Source organism: Solanum tuberosum, unplaced genomic scaffold, assembly GCF_000226075.1.
Source record: "Solanum tuberosum cultivar DM 1-3 516 R44 unplaced genomic scaffold, SolTub_3.0 scf00640, whole genome shotgun sequence".
Taxonomy (NCBI): domain Eukaryota; kingdom Viridiplantae; phylum Streptophyta; class Magnoliopsida; order Solanales; family Solanaceae; genus Solanum; species Solanum tuberosum.
Window position 1 is genome coordinate 96,974 of NW_006239562.1, and position 14,668 is coordinate 111,641.

At 31.3% G+C, this 14,668-nt stretch overlaps 1 protein-coding gene across 1 annotated transcript; it reads left to right on the top strand.

The window, feature by feature from the left end:
* Positions 1-1,062: 1,062 nt before the first annotated feature.
* LOC102594770 (calcium-dependent protein kinase 8-like) lies at positions 1,063-7,927 on the top strand. The gene is made up of 9 exons (XM_006366477.2): positions 1,063-1,302; positions 1,861-2,394; positions 4,204-4,327; positions 4,406-4,549; positions 4,896-5,048; positions 5,401-5,516; positions 5,770-5,937; positions 6,737-6,967; positions 7,533-7,927. The coding sequence occupies exons 2-9, from the start codon at positions 1,882-1,884 to the stop codon at positions 7,683-7,685; spliced, it is 1,602 nt and encodes a 533-aa protein (XP_006366539.1). The 5' UTR covers positions 1,063-1,302; positions 1,861-1,881; the 3' UTR covers positions 7,686-7,927.
* Positions 7,928-14,668: the final 6,741 nt, after the last annotated feature.

Consider the following 14,668-nt stretch of genomic DNA (forward strand, 5'->3'; position numbering starts at 1 on the left):
TTTTTTTAAAAAAATGTTTTAAGTTATTAATTATTGTGATTTATAATATATATATATATGTATATGGGCTCTAGTAATTCCACATGTCGAGTTAATGGTAGCTTCAACTCCCACTTATATAATAAGAGAAATATATATATATATATGTCACAAATGGAAAAGTCTCAATCTTAAATATTATATATTATACTTGGGCCTAAACTCCCTTTTATTATATAGTAGAATATATATATATATATATATGGGCTCTAGTAATTCCACATGTCAAGTTAATGGGTAGCTTCAACTCCCACTTATATAATAAGAGAAATATATATATATATATGTCACAAATGGAAAAGTCTCAATCTTAAATATTATATATTATACTTGGGCCTAAACTCCCTTTTATTATATAGTAGAATATATATATATATATATATGGGCTCTAGTAATTCCACATGTCAAGTTAATGGGTAGCTTCAACTCCCACTTATATAATAAGAGAATATATATATATATTAGGTGTAGTATTACTTTTGAAGCTTCTTATTCTTTTGAGTTTGGTTATTATTTATGATTTTTTGACATTTCAATCATCGTTTTATCTTCTTATAATGGTTTGTAAGGTTGTCTATCTTTCTTCATTTTTATTTTTCATTATTTCTTTTTCTATATTTTTTATTTCCTTGAGCTAAGGGTCATCAAAAGCATTTTTTGTGAACACTTTACCCAAAATCGACTCCACTTTATAAATTAAACTAAGTATGTCATTATTATCGTAATTAAAATTCATCTCTCAAAGTAGTAGGATAAAATTTTGAGACCTTTTTAAAAAAAAAAGTATGCAAAAGAAAAGTAAAAATAAACCCTAGACTAGTTTAACCAATGATTGATAATTAATTTGTTGAGATAAACATAAGTTTATTTAGACACCACTAAAAATAAAATGACAACTAACTAATTGAAATTAATTTCTAGAAGTTGTAAAATATTTATTTGAGACATTTAAAAATAATTATTTTTAGGTGAAAAAAAGTTCTTTTTTCTTTTTAAAATTAGAGATTAGAAATTAGAAAAGGCTATAGAAAGAGCCAAAGACAAGAAAGGGGAATTGCAGGAGAGAAAACTTTTCTCTTTCTCTCTGCAAAAAAAAAAAGCTTTAATTCTCTCCTGTCAATGGCGGATTTTGTTTCACATATTCATAAAACCTTCCTATCATTTTCCCTTTATTTCTTCTTCTCTAATTTTTAGCCTTTTTTTCTCATTTTTTTAACCCCTTTTTTGGCCTATAATTTCAAGGAAAAAATCAACAATTTTCAGGTGAGGTTCTTTTTTTACTTTCTGCTGGATTTTATTGTTATTTGAGGTTCATAATTGTGTGGGGTTGCTTTATATTTACCCTTTAAATTTTGTTTATTTTTAAAAAAAAATTCCAAAATTGTTGGAGATCTTTTGTCTGAATCTGTGCTTATTATTTTCTTGAAATCATTGAATAATTTTGTTGTATAGCTTGGATTTGATTGTTATATTATTTAAAGATTCAATCTTTTTTGGTTTTTGTCTGATTTTTCAGGTGGATTTGCTGCATTTCATTGTTCTTTAAGCTTTCATTGCTTTTGTATTTCCTTAATTTGTTACCCCTTTTTAAAAAATTAATCTTTTTCTGGAATGAAAAGTATTAGATTTTCACAGAATCTGAATAATTTCCAGGATTCTTGGAGATTTCGTATTCTTGAGAATTTTGATATAACAGCTAGGATTTTGTAGTTTTATGAATAGTAGTATCATATATGAACTATAGACATTTCAAGCATTGTTTATAAAAAAAAAATGGAAAAAAAGTACTTAGTTGTTTAAAGAATCAATTTTTTTTTTCAGGAGTTGATCTTATAAAGTATCATGGGTAATTGCTGTGTGAAACCGGGTAAATCTGCTGAAAAAAAGAACAAAAAGAACAACAGCAAACCCAACCCTTTTTCAATTGATTATGGGGGTACTAAACATGCCTCTGGGAGTGGAAACAAGCTAGTTGTATTAAAAGAGCCAACAAGGCAAAATATACATGATAAGTATGATTTGGGTCGTGAGCTCGGAAGAGGAGAATTTGGGGTTACTTATCTATGTACTGACTTGGAAGGAGGAGAGAAATATGCCTGCAAATCGATATCTAAGAAGAAGCTAAGGACTGCAGTGGATATTGATGATGTTAGGAGAGAGGTTGAGATCATGAAACATTTGCCTGTGCATCCGAATATTGTGACCTTGAAGGATACTTATGAGGATGATAATGCAGTGCACATTGTTATGGAATTGTGTGAGGGTGGGGAGTTGTTTGATCGAATCGTTGCTAGAGGCCACTATACAGAGAGGGCAGCTGCTGGAATTTTGAAGACTGTCGTGGAAGTCGTTCAGGTATAGTTTTTATTAGCTTCTTAGTTCACAATTACCTGCTGTTTTTATTACCTTTCGCTTAGGTTATCTTATTATATCCATTATTTTCAGCATAGTTTCTTCATTACTGTAGTTCCTTTTCATATTGTTTTTATATATGTGTTACTTAGGCTGAGGGTCCATTGGAAACAGCCTCTCTACCTTCACAAGGTAGGGGTAAGGCTGTGTACACACTGCCCTCCCCACACACCACTTGTGGGACTATACTGAGTATGTTGTTGTTGTAGTTCACAATTGATGTCATTTGGTTTTTATGTAGTAACTTGTGATGCTTCTTTTACTGAGTTCTTCAAAGCTTTTGTATGGGTTTTATATCATGATGGAGGTATCCTGTCTTGTTGTTTCGGGTTTTTGTTAAAGAAGTCTGGCAATTTCCAATTAGAAAGAAAATCATATCGTAATAAGAGAAACCTAATTGTGAGCAGATAGCAATTTCAGGGTGAAATGTGAATATTCTCGGTGAAGTTGTATATGAACTGACTAACCATTATTCAATTCATATTTCATTTTTAGTGTTGATCTTTGCCAATCGATGGTTTTATTCTAGTGTACATTCATGCTGTAGCATTTACCTTGATATCCTCTTGGAATTTCCTTTAGCGCCAAATTATAGTGAGAAGAGGTTATCTTTTTTGGATAATGGTAAAGTATGAGAAGAGGTTTTCTTATGTTCTCAGGCTTTGCTAGTTCTATTTTTTTACTCATTTTACTTGTCTGTTTTAGTTTCTTGTGAACTGTAGTATTGCTCTGTATCTTCTCACTCAAATACCTTCTAATTCCATAAAAACAGAAAGCTTCTGAAAGTTTCATGTTGTAATCTTAATCATTCTAGTGATATCAATGAAGTTAATTGGCGATATAGGATATCCCCCTCCAAAATCTAACAATCTTTCAACTCATCATAGTCTTGGGCAGATAGCTAGTTAGAACAGTAACAAATATTTAAGAAAGTAGATCATTCGAAATAGTTATTCTTATGAAATATTGGTCTTTATCTTCATTATTGACCATTGATTTTCAAACTACTAATACTTTTAAGTGGAAGAGTCACTTGTTGTTTCCGTGGAGTATTATCTATAGCGGCCTACCACAGAATGTGATTGTTGCACTCAAAGTTTAACAAAGTTCTACAGTTTAGGGAAATGATAATGGAATTTAAATTTAGTTTGTATTCTGAAGTAAATATGGTTAACTCTCCCAAAAGACTAGTGCTTTCTACTTCAAATGTTGATCTTTATCCTCATTGCGAACCATTGATGTCCAAACTCTTTTAGATGGAAGAGCAATTTGTTGTTCATTTGAGTGGAATTGCCACCAACAACAGCTAATTAACTACGTACAACTTAGAGAGATGAGAACCGATGGTAAATTTAAGTTGTCTACTGAAGTAGTTACTGATTGTTCATGATAAAGGTCATTAAAGTTGGATTCTCTTTTTCGTCAGCGTCCTTTTCTGCAATGACTATTAATTGGCCTGAATGACATTACGAAATACTTGTGAGTTGGTAGGAATCTTGTTTCATATGTAAATCATGAATGTGTTCACAAATGATCAATCAGAGAGTGATTATTGTATTATGTGGTGTTGATAACTTTTGAACTTTTCTTCATTTGGTTTGTGTTTAACTGTTATCTGAAAGGCATGGTTGATGGTACTAAAGCTATTGGATTAGCAGACAACTTTATACATATTTATGGTCATGTTTCACTCTCCAGTCTCCGTTTTTATTATGTCAAAGGTCAGTTCATAAATTTCCAATGGTTTTGCAGATGTGTCACAGACATGGGGTAATGCATCGTGATCTCAAACCTGAGAATTTTCTTTTTGGTAACAAGAAAGAAACAGCTCCGCTGAAGGCTATTGACTTTGGGTTGTCTGTTTTCTTTAAACCTGGTAATGGATTTGAAACAAAACCGTGAGTTTAAGCATTTTATCATGCTCAAAGGTTTAACATTTTGATTTCTTTAACAGGGGAACACTTTAATGAGATAGTGGGAAGTCCTTATTACATGGCTCCTGAGGTCCTAAAGCGCAACTATGGACCAGAGGTCGATGTCTGGAGTGCTGGAGTTATACTTTATATTCTTCTTTGTGGTGTTCCACCTTTCTGGGCAGGTCTGCTTATTTATTGCTTCGTTTTTTTTATAACCATGGAACGAACCTCGATGCAAAGATTTTCATGTGCAATCTTTATAACTTGATAATTGATAACTAAGGTTGTGAAATATGAAGTAGAATTTGATTCATGTCAGAATATGTCGTTGAAATATTAGATGATGGGGCAAGTGAGGTGCAAGACTGTCTCTGCTTTAACCAATGTTGGTCAAAGTTGTTTGCCTTATTGTTCAATTATTTTTGGTTCTCTTAATGGTTCTTATGGGTTGGACTGTTGCTAAATAATGTGCATAAATATGTTAACGTATTCTTGATACCTCCCTTAAGTTTGTTTTAATATTTGCAGAGACTGAACAAGGAGTAGCCCAAGCGATTATTCGTTCTGTGATTGATTTCAAGAGGGATCCATGGCCTAAAGTTTCTGATAATGCAAAGGATCTTGTAAAGAAAATGCTTGATCCAGATCCAACTCGACGGCTCACAGCTCATCAAGTTCTTGGTAATGTTTGGGGAATATTGAGATACTGTACTTCATTCATTCGTTGTTTCTCTCTCTCTCTCTCTCTCTCTCTCTCTCTCTCTCTCTCTCTCTCTCTCTCTCTCTCTCTCTCTCTCTCTCTCTCTCTCTCTCTCTCTCTCTCTCTCTCTCTCTCTCTCTCTCTCTCTCTCTCTCTCTCTCTCTCTCTCTCTCTCTCTCTCTCTCTCTCTCTCTCTCTCTCTCTCTCTCTCTCTCTCTCTCTCTCTCTCTCTCTCTCTCTCTCTCTCTCTCTCTCTCTCTCTCTCTCTCTCTCTCTCTCTCTCTCTCTCTCTCTGAAGTATCTTTTTCGGGGGATTTGACTCTTGTGGTGCAGAGCATCCCTGGTTACATAATATAAAGAAAGCACCAAACGTCTCATTGGGTGAGACTGTAAAAGCAAGACTCAAGCAGTTTTCAGTAATGAACAAGCTCAAGAAAAAAGCCCTCGCGGTAAGCACACACTTAGTCTGCAATCATATTTGTAAGCTCAGGATTCTTCACTGTCCACTAAAGATGAATTCATATGGTTTTCCTCATAGCTCGAAATGAAGGAGAGAAGGTTGTGTCTTAACTATTTACTGCACTGCCTTGTGCTATTTAATAAAACTTAATTCTCATCGTAAAAAATGAGAGACAATTCTCAGACTTTGATCAAGTTTCACTTTTTAATCTTGATGCATGTACTTTCTTGTATTCTAAACAGGTTATAGCTGAGTTTTTGTCTGCGGAGGAAGTCGCTGGAATGAAGGAAGCATTTGAAATGATGGATACTGGAAAGAAGGGCAAGATAAACCTTGAAGAACTTAAAGATGGCTTGCAGAAGCTTGGCCATCAAATCCCTGATGCTGATCTTCAGATTCTCATGGAAGCGGTAAGCATTCTCATGCCTTGCTTCTTGGCTCGATTTAATTTCTTATAGCTCTACCGGGGGTAACATAATATTTGAAAGTTAGCTGCTAAACGTTTCTGTCTCAAAGAGAAAGCAGGTGCCTGAGATGATATGGCCATGTCTTACATAGAACTCTAAATTACATCGATGAACATTATTTAAAAATGACCGAAAACCGCTCGGAATCCATGTGAACTTAGTAAAGAAAATATTCAATGGAAGGAAGTAAAGGATACCAAGTAGTTGGATTAAGGCTAGATTGTTGGTGGTACACTTACATTAGTGTCTCAATGTTTGCTAAGAGTTTTTTCAGTTTGATTAGAGATTTGTACGTTGATGCAGGGATAACCGTGAGATTAAGAAAATTTTAAGAAATTCACGGAGATGAAATAAATCTATAATACTCATATAGCTTAGGGCCAAGCCCAACTAGTTAGGGATCAAATCATAGTTGTTGTTGTTGAGAAGTTAGCATTAGACTTTTGTCTTTCACCCTACTGTCAAAAAATTGATTGATTACAAAGTATATTGTCAATGTAAATTGTAACATTTTTCTACCATTTCAGTGTAGAAAAACGGAAAACCTGTAGCCAAATGAGCTTGACATTTAGCTTGTCTTGGCATCCCTAGTTCGATGCTTATTATGTTCCAGAAAGGAAAAAAAAACATTTCTCTTGATCCTTTTGGGTTTTTGACCTGAAGGGTGCTTATCTTTTTTATTGTTTTTTTCCCTTAAACTATTGTTTTATTATGTTTTTATTTTTCTGTATCGGTTTTACAGGCTGACGTTGATGGAGATGGAAGTTTAAATTATCCAGAGTTTGTTGCTGTATCTATTCATCTTAGAAAGATGGCCAATGATGAACACCTGCACAAAGCATTTTCATTTTTTGACAAAAATCAGAGTGGTTACATAGAAATCGAAGAGCTTCGTAGTGCCTTGAGTGATGAGGACGACAGCAACAGTGAGGAAGTCACCAATGCCATTATGCATGATGTTGATACAGACAAGGTCAGTATGTCCATTTAGGTGCACGTACACCATTTAGTAACTTTTCATTATTTGGTTCATAGTGCAAATATTATGCATTGATGCTAATGGTTTACATCTTAATGAGTCCTCATCTTGAAGTTTCCTTCTGAACCCTCGTTTCAGTTTAGAGCTCAAATACTCCACCTAGTTGTGCCTTATCGTATCTCTAAAGTCCGTCATATTATATACACGTATCATACTTTGATGGCATGCACAATTTCTAGCACATATGTGATGCTAACGAGACTCTAGTGCTGTGACAAATGAAGACAATATACATGTATACTTAGATGGTATCTCTTCTTCCCATCAAATATGTATTATCGGTCATTACTCTCTCGTGCCAAGACATTATGCTCTCCCTTCTCGCGTCATGATTTACACAGTTGGTTAACCTGCTGCTCGTTACACGTCTGCTACAGACTTAAAGTTTTGTTAGCTGTTTTCCATCTCATCTCTAACAACATTCCTACTCATTTGTATTAGCTTCTTTTCGAGAGTTTGTGAGCTCAGCCTTGTCTCGTCTTTTGTCAAACGTGTGCAGGATGGTCGGATTAGTTATGAGGAATTTGCTGCGATGATGAAGGCTGGTACGGATTGGAGAAAAGCATCGAGACAATATTCACGTGAACGTTTTAACAGTCTCAGCTTAAAATTGATGAGGGATGGCTCATTACAAGTTGAAAACAAAGTCTAGATCATCAAAATCCAGAAGAAAGAAATGTTAAAAGAGGAAAAAATATAGTTTTTTCTTTAATTTATATATATCTTTTTTTTTTCCTTTTTATCATTGAGCATGAAAGTCTTTTTTTTCCACTCTAAACTCCATATAGGCATATCCTTGGAATGTATGTGTAATCTAACAAACTAGGTTTATTTTACTTGTAAATATATGGAATCAGAGATCATAAAAAGAAATTACACTTTCTTCTTAGACACAATTAGTTGTTGTTAGTAGGGGCGGGCGGGCGTTCAGGCCGTTCAGATTGGATATGAAATTTTTTGTTGGAATTATCGTTTGAAGAAATTACAATCCAAATTCAATCTAAATAAGTTCGGATTGGATTGCATTTTTGAATTTTGGTTTCGACTTTTGAGTCTTTAAAGCAGGTCATAATAATTAAAACTTGAATTCATCTAATAGTTTGCTTCTTAGAATAAATAACTTTGTATTGTTAATAAGGATTGAGGCGACTTTGTTGCTCTTAATACTATAATAACGAGTAGCTTATCCTTTCCACTTCATTAAAAATAATTGCAATTTTATGAATTATTGAATTGAAGACCTATTTGAGGAATTTTCAATTCTGTTTCGATATTCATATTGAGTCCGCAACTAATAACAAGAGTTTCTCTATATGTAAGGCTCAAATTTGAAATCTCTAATTAAAGGTCAGAACAAAATATAATTATTTGACAACTTTAATTATCTTTAAAAGATTAATCCAACTTCTCATTGATTCTACTTCTTCTATATTTCATTATTGAGCTACTTGTCTATAATTGATTCTATGAATTCTTAGTCATTTTTTTTGTTTTTATTGGTAACTACCTACTCCAACAACTTGATTGACAGATGGAAAGAGTTGTTTCCTTCCAACTCAGATATACTTTTATTGTTTCACTATTATTGGCTCTCCTTAATGTTAATTTACAAAAAAGTATCATATATGTGACGCTCACGACGGAGGGCAGGTTAAAAAAAAGATCGACAGACTTCTAAATTGACAAATTTTTGAAGAAGAGGTACATATGAGCTATGAAGCTTATATCAGAAATTGAAGAGAAATGTAAAGTGTTTATAATATTAAGTAAGTCCACATGGCATGTACGCTTTTGAACTTGATGATGACAGAGTCTAAGGGATGAATTCATAAAGTCTGTTAGACCAAAGCGAACCATAGATGTTAATAGGCCTTGAATTGTGGCAATATTTTGTAGAGCGGTTGAATTATTTATCTAAGTTTATTTTGTATATATTGACAGTATACATTGATTAACACGAAGATAAAATATATAGATAGAGATGTCTTTGCTCTTACATGTACATTTCTTCGGCTATATAAAATGATCTACATTGTTCGAATTCTTTTAAAATGTTGTTGTACATGTGTCGGATTCTTCAAAAATACACTATTTTGCAAAATTCGATACAAACCTATCAATATTTTGTTTGAATAACATTGATAATGATAATCAACAAAACGCAAAAGTACTTGGAGATTCTTTCATCAAGAAAATTTTGCAATATCAATCCATTAGACCATTACATATATCCAAAATAAAAACTTGGGTTGATTTCTCATATCGTCACTCAACTAGAAATAATTATCATCTCAGAACGTCACGTGATCATCTGAGAAATCAAACTTGGAAAATCTCCATTCTACATTCCTTCCCTAGCCAAAATTACAAAATTATGCATTCAATTTCTCTTCTTTCCAACATCTATTTACCTTCTGAATAAATTCTTCAACTTTTCTTGTTAGTTCATCATCATCTTCTTCTTCCTCATCATCCCTCCTCTCATCGTCGTCGTCGTGGTTGTTGTCAATGTCCCTTGCAACCAATTTTATACTTGTGGTTGATTCAATTGTATGTGTTAAACCATTGCTCTTGTCCAAAATAGAACAATTACTTTTCACAAAAGTACTCTTGGAAAGTGGAACAATTTTGTTGTCACTAATTTTTGAGCTACTATTATTATTAACTAGTAGGATGACAATGATCAAATTACAAAAAATGAAAGCAACAAAAGAATTAATGGAATTTGCTTGATTGAATAACTCAAATGTTGAACTCAACATGGTTGTAGAAACACAAAAATATATAGAACAACTAATAAATCATAATTGTGATGGATTAGGATTTTAAGCCCCTTTTTAAAGGCAAATTTATCTTTGACTTTTAAAATAGTCATGTGCCAACTAAGCATTTTTTTAACACATTTTGAGAATTTTGATGGTGAGGTGTGATGTGGTGTGAAAGCTAAGTTTATGACTTTTTTTTTTATATATTTTAATATTGTCAAAAGTTAATATTTTTAATTTTCGTAACTCTGTTTGTGAAACTTTACGGACAAGTGATGATATAGGGCAGTAGCGGAGCCAGAATTTTTAATAAGGGAGTTTAAAATCTGAGAAGTAAACATGCGAACTAGTGAAAGGGGGTTCAATATCTATTATACATATCTAAAAAATAATTTTAACCATGTATAAATAGTGATATTTTCCGCCAAAGAAGATTCGAATGAACCCTCTAAGTATATATTGCCTCCGCCCCTGGTCTAGGGGATGTTAGGGGGTTCATCTGAACCTCCTCGACAACAAATTATAATCTGTATATAAGATTTTATTTATTTATATATATATATAATTAAATTATGTTTTATAAAACTCTTTACTCGTCCTTTGTCTTCAAAAATTTATCACATTGATTGTCTTACCTAACTTATTTAATAAAGAAAACAATTTAAAATGAGCATTGACATGTATTCACGTTGTGTTCGTATAAATCATGATTAATGTTAGTTCTACCTTCCATAAAAGTTTCAATTCTTTAATGATAAATTGATAATTAATTATACCCATATTGCTATAATTATTTCTTGAATTCTCTAACAATTATTGCTTCTTTTGTTTTTTATTTATCAACTTCTGGATTTTCCATTATAATGCCAACTACAATTTAGGACTTAAAATTCAATAAAAAACAACAAAGAAAAGAAGTACTCCATTGTCTCAATCTATATAGCAGATTTCGAGAATCATGAGTTTAAATATATGAAAACTTTCAGTTTTTTAATTTTTTAATATATTTAGAATCTACGTAAAAAACACTCAAAGACATAATGATTGACAATTCAAAATATTTAACCGATATTAAAAATCATAATTAAGAAAATACTCATCTATTTTTTGAAATCTGAAAACTACCATATCATTTATTTTTCGAAATCTGAATACTACCATATAAATTGGGACGAAGAGAATGATAAAAGGGTTGCTTACAAAATTGTCAGTCAGAGTTATATATAACAACTATTTTTTTCCTTCTAAACTATAGTACAAAGCTTCTTGTTTCATATACTATAGTTAAGGTCAACACCTTAACAATCATATAATTCATTGACTTTGATAAAATATTCCTAATTTTTCTGCCCTCCAACCCCTATTGATCTTCTCAATAATATCTTCAATCCTTTTCCTCAATTCATCCTCTTCTTTCTCATTATTTTCTTCAAAATTTTCCTTTCTTGTTTTTGCTAAATATATTTTTGTGTCATTTGTACCATTAGCACTCACTCCTTCTACATTTTCACACTTGAAATTCGTGTCTTGATGAAGAGATTGTTGATGAAAATCGAGTAGCATCGTCATATGCTTCACTTTTGTTGTCTTGATTTATCTCATTGAGTACTTTTATGGTCGATATCTCACTCGGTATAGAAATTGTATGCATTTCTTTTGATGTGACACGTGCATCCATTTTTCTATCAACTTCTATGTTTTCACATCAACGTCGTACGCTTCACTTTTTTTGTCTTGGTTTATATCTCAGAGTACTTCTATGATCGATGTATCACTCGATATCGAAAATGTTTGCATTTCTTGTGATGTGACATGGGTCCATTTTTCTAACTTGATAATCAAGATGACTCATACCTTTGTGAAAGTGTTTAGCCTTGGGATTGCCTTGTGTTTCTTTTCTCCTGGACATGTCATGATCAAGAATATTGTTGGTGTTATCTTGTGAACTAGATTGGAAGCCATTAAGTAGGAGAATAGCTATTATAAAATTGCAAAAACAAAATACAAAGTGAGAATTGGAAGAAGCCATAAAGATCAACTCAAATGTGGAAACCAACATAGTTGAAAATGATATCTAAAAATTGAGCCTTAAAAATAGAGAACTTTTCAGCAAGGGGTGTTTTACCCCTTAATTGATAACCCTTAGGGGTGTTCACAGTTTGGTTTGGGTCGGTTATTGGTCAAAACCAAAACCAAATCAACTTAATCGGTTTTAAAATTATCAAAACCAAACCAAACCAAATATAATATACATTTATCGGTTTGGTTGTTTTCGGTTTTGGTTTGATTTGGTTCGGTTATTTGGTTATTAACTATACATAAAAATAAAAGAAACAATTCATTCAAAACGTGAAAAAAGTGACAACAATCCATTCAAACAAAAAAATAGTTAGAATGACTGGCATTATAGAACTTTCGACCATTGAATTTACTGAATAAAACTTCAAAATTCACTATTTCGGCATAGAAGGAAGAGACAATGACATTTTCAGTTCAACAAAGAATTTCCATAGACACTCATATACATGAAACCAATAAGAAAAATGTTCTCACCTTGGACATTTTTTCTTTTAATAAGTAAATTATAAATAAATTTTGATGAAACATATATAAAATCTTTAAAATTGTTTATGAATATAATATATTATGTATGTATAATAATAAAATTTATGTATATAACTTGTTGGTTCGGTTCGGTTATTTCTTTGATTTTTTTCGAACAAAACCATAACCAAACCAAATACTATCGATTCTTAACAATCTAAAACCAAATCAAACCAAAACCTAAATTAAATCAGTTTATTTAATCGGTTTGGATCGGTTTTTATCCAAACCATGAACACCCCTAATAACCCTGATGTGAATTTGGATTAGTCAACCTAGCTAGTGAATCTTGAATAACAGAAAATTAAACCAAAAAGAAAATCTTGAAAACAAACAAGTTGCAAGAAGATATTGATAGGATTGAGAAGATATTTAGGTGTTAATTTTAAGTAGAATGTAATGAAGTGAGGCCATTTAAAGGTTTGTTTTGATTCTCAAAATGTGCCAAAGAAGCTTTTGGACCAATATTTAGAAGGAAAGTTAATGATATTTTAGTGTTATTTATGAAAAGCTTCCCTAGGAAGTATTAAATGTGGGACATTTTTGAATAATTTATGTGTGTCTACACTATCTTCAAAATAAAGAGGAGCACAAAAACAGGAGATTGTCCATGTGGGGCATTCTTAAATTATTAGGGTGTGTTTGATAGGATGGAAAATATTTTTAAAAAATATGTCGATTTATTTATTAATTGGGGAATAAAAAAATATTATTCTAAAATATTTGTATAATTTTCATAAACACTATGAGATTGGAGGTAAGGGCGAAGCTAGTGTGCGGGTTTTTGTAATTTCAATTGTTATATTTATTATTTTAGAGTATGGTGTAACTTTTGAGGTGTATTTTTTGTTATTCTAATACTTTTTTTAATATCTAGTGCATTTTTTTGTATTGTATATTTTAGATTTCGGTTGGACTTTATAGGTGTTTATGATTATAAAGTTCTGTTAAATCTAACCGATAAAGTTCAGTAAATATTTGATGGAGACTAAAGTTGATTAATTTTAATAAATCTAAAGAATAAAAAATGCTCAATACATATTTGAGATACTATTTTAAATCTAGGGAAAATGGTCAAAAATGTCCTTGCCATTAATACTTTGGTTCAAAAATGTCTTTGCAATCAATACTTTGGTCCAGAAATGCCCCTATAGTTACTAAATGAGTCAAAAATGCCCTTTTCCAAATAAATATATTATTTTTTTCTTTTTAAACATATCTTCTTCCTAATTAACATATTATTAAAGAACATTGTTCTTGCTTTCTTTCTTTTAAAATCACTTTAACAAATAAAAATGTAGGATTATTTTTTCTTCTGAATCTCATTTTATCAATTAAAATAGAATAAGTTCATTTACCGTTTCGACAGATAATATATGTCATATATATAAGATCATAGTATATCCATCATAAAAAAATAATTCTAATAAAATAAGAAATATTTTCATTTTTTATTTTTTTCTGAATTGAAGTAAGATAAATATTTGCTAATTTAAAAAATATTATTAGAAAAAGAATGTATTAATTAAGAAAATAAATAATATATTTTATTTGGAAAATGGGTATTTTTGACCCATTAAATAACAATAAAGACATTTTTGGACCAAACTATAAACGGAGAGCATTTTTATTCCTTTCGCATAGTTTAAGAGCATTTTTTACCATTTTCCCTTAAATCTATTATATCCTCAAATATAAGAGACTATTTTGGTTATTTTCTCTGCATATAAACAACTACTATAAAAAGCTTCTTTTCCTATAAAAGTAATGAGGTTCTCTTAATTATGATTTTAAGCTAGTGGACATGTGATTTATCACTATTCAAATTCATAATACGTGTGATTCGTTTTGAGCTTAGCATGAATTTGTTTTTTGAACTGCACTAAATAGAGTTTCAAAAGGTTGGATATGATATCTATATGAATTTGAGATATATCTTATAAAAATCTTCACTTAATTTGTTATTTTAACATGAGACTTGCTTAAGATATCGTCGTATGCACCTTATTGATGTCAAGAAGTTAGTCAGCCTAGAAGTCTGTTGTCACATACACATGATTGGCTATCAAACTTATTCAATAAAGAAACAATTTAACATATGAATTGATTAAGTGGTTAGGAGTTCTACCTTCCACAAAAGTTCAATTATTTAATGATACATGACATGGCCAAACAAAATAAAGTTAAAGATAAATTGATAATTAATTGTACCCATCATTATTATAAAAGCAGAAAAAGAGATTTTTTATAATTTTTAAAATAAAAT

Coding starts and splice junctions, on each gene's coding strand:
- LOC102594770 (XM_006366477.2), top strand. CDS start 1,882: ATGGGTAATTGCTGTGTGAAACCGGGTAAATCTGCTGAAAAAAAGAAC. Junction 5,517..5,769: donor TCAAGAAAAAAGCCCTCGCG/GTAAGCACACAC, acceptor TATTCTAAACAG/GTTATAGCTGAGTTTTTGTC. Junction 5,938..6,736: donor TTCAGATTCTCATGGAAGCG/GTAAGCATTCTC, acceptor TCGGTTTTACAG/GCTGACGTTGATGGAGATGG.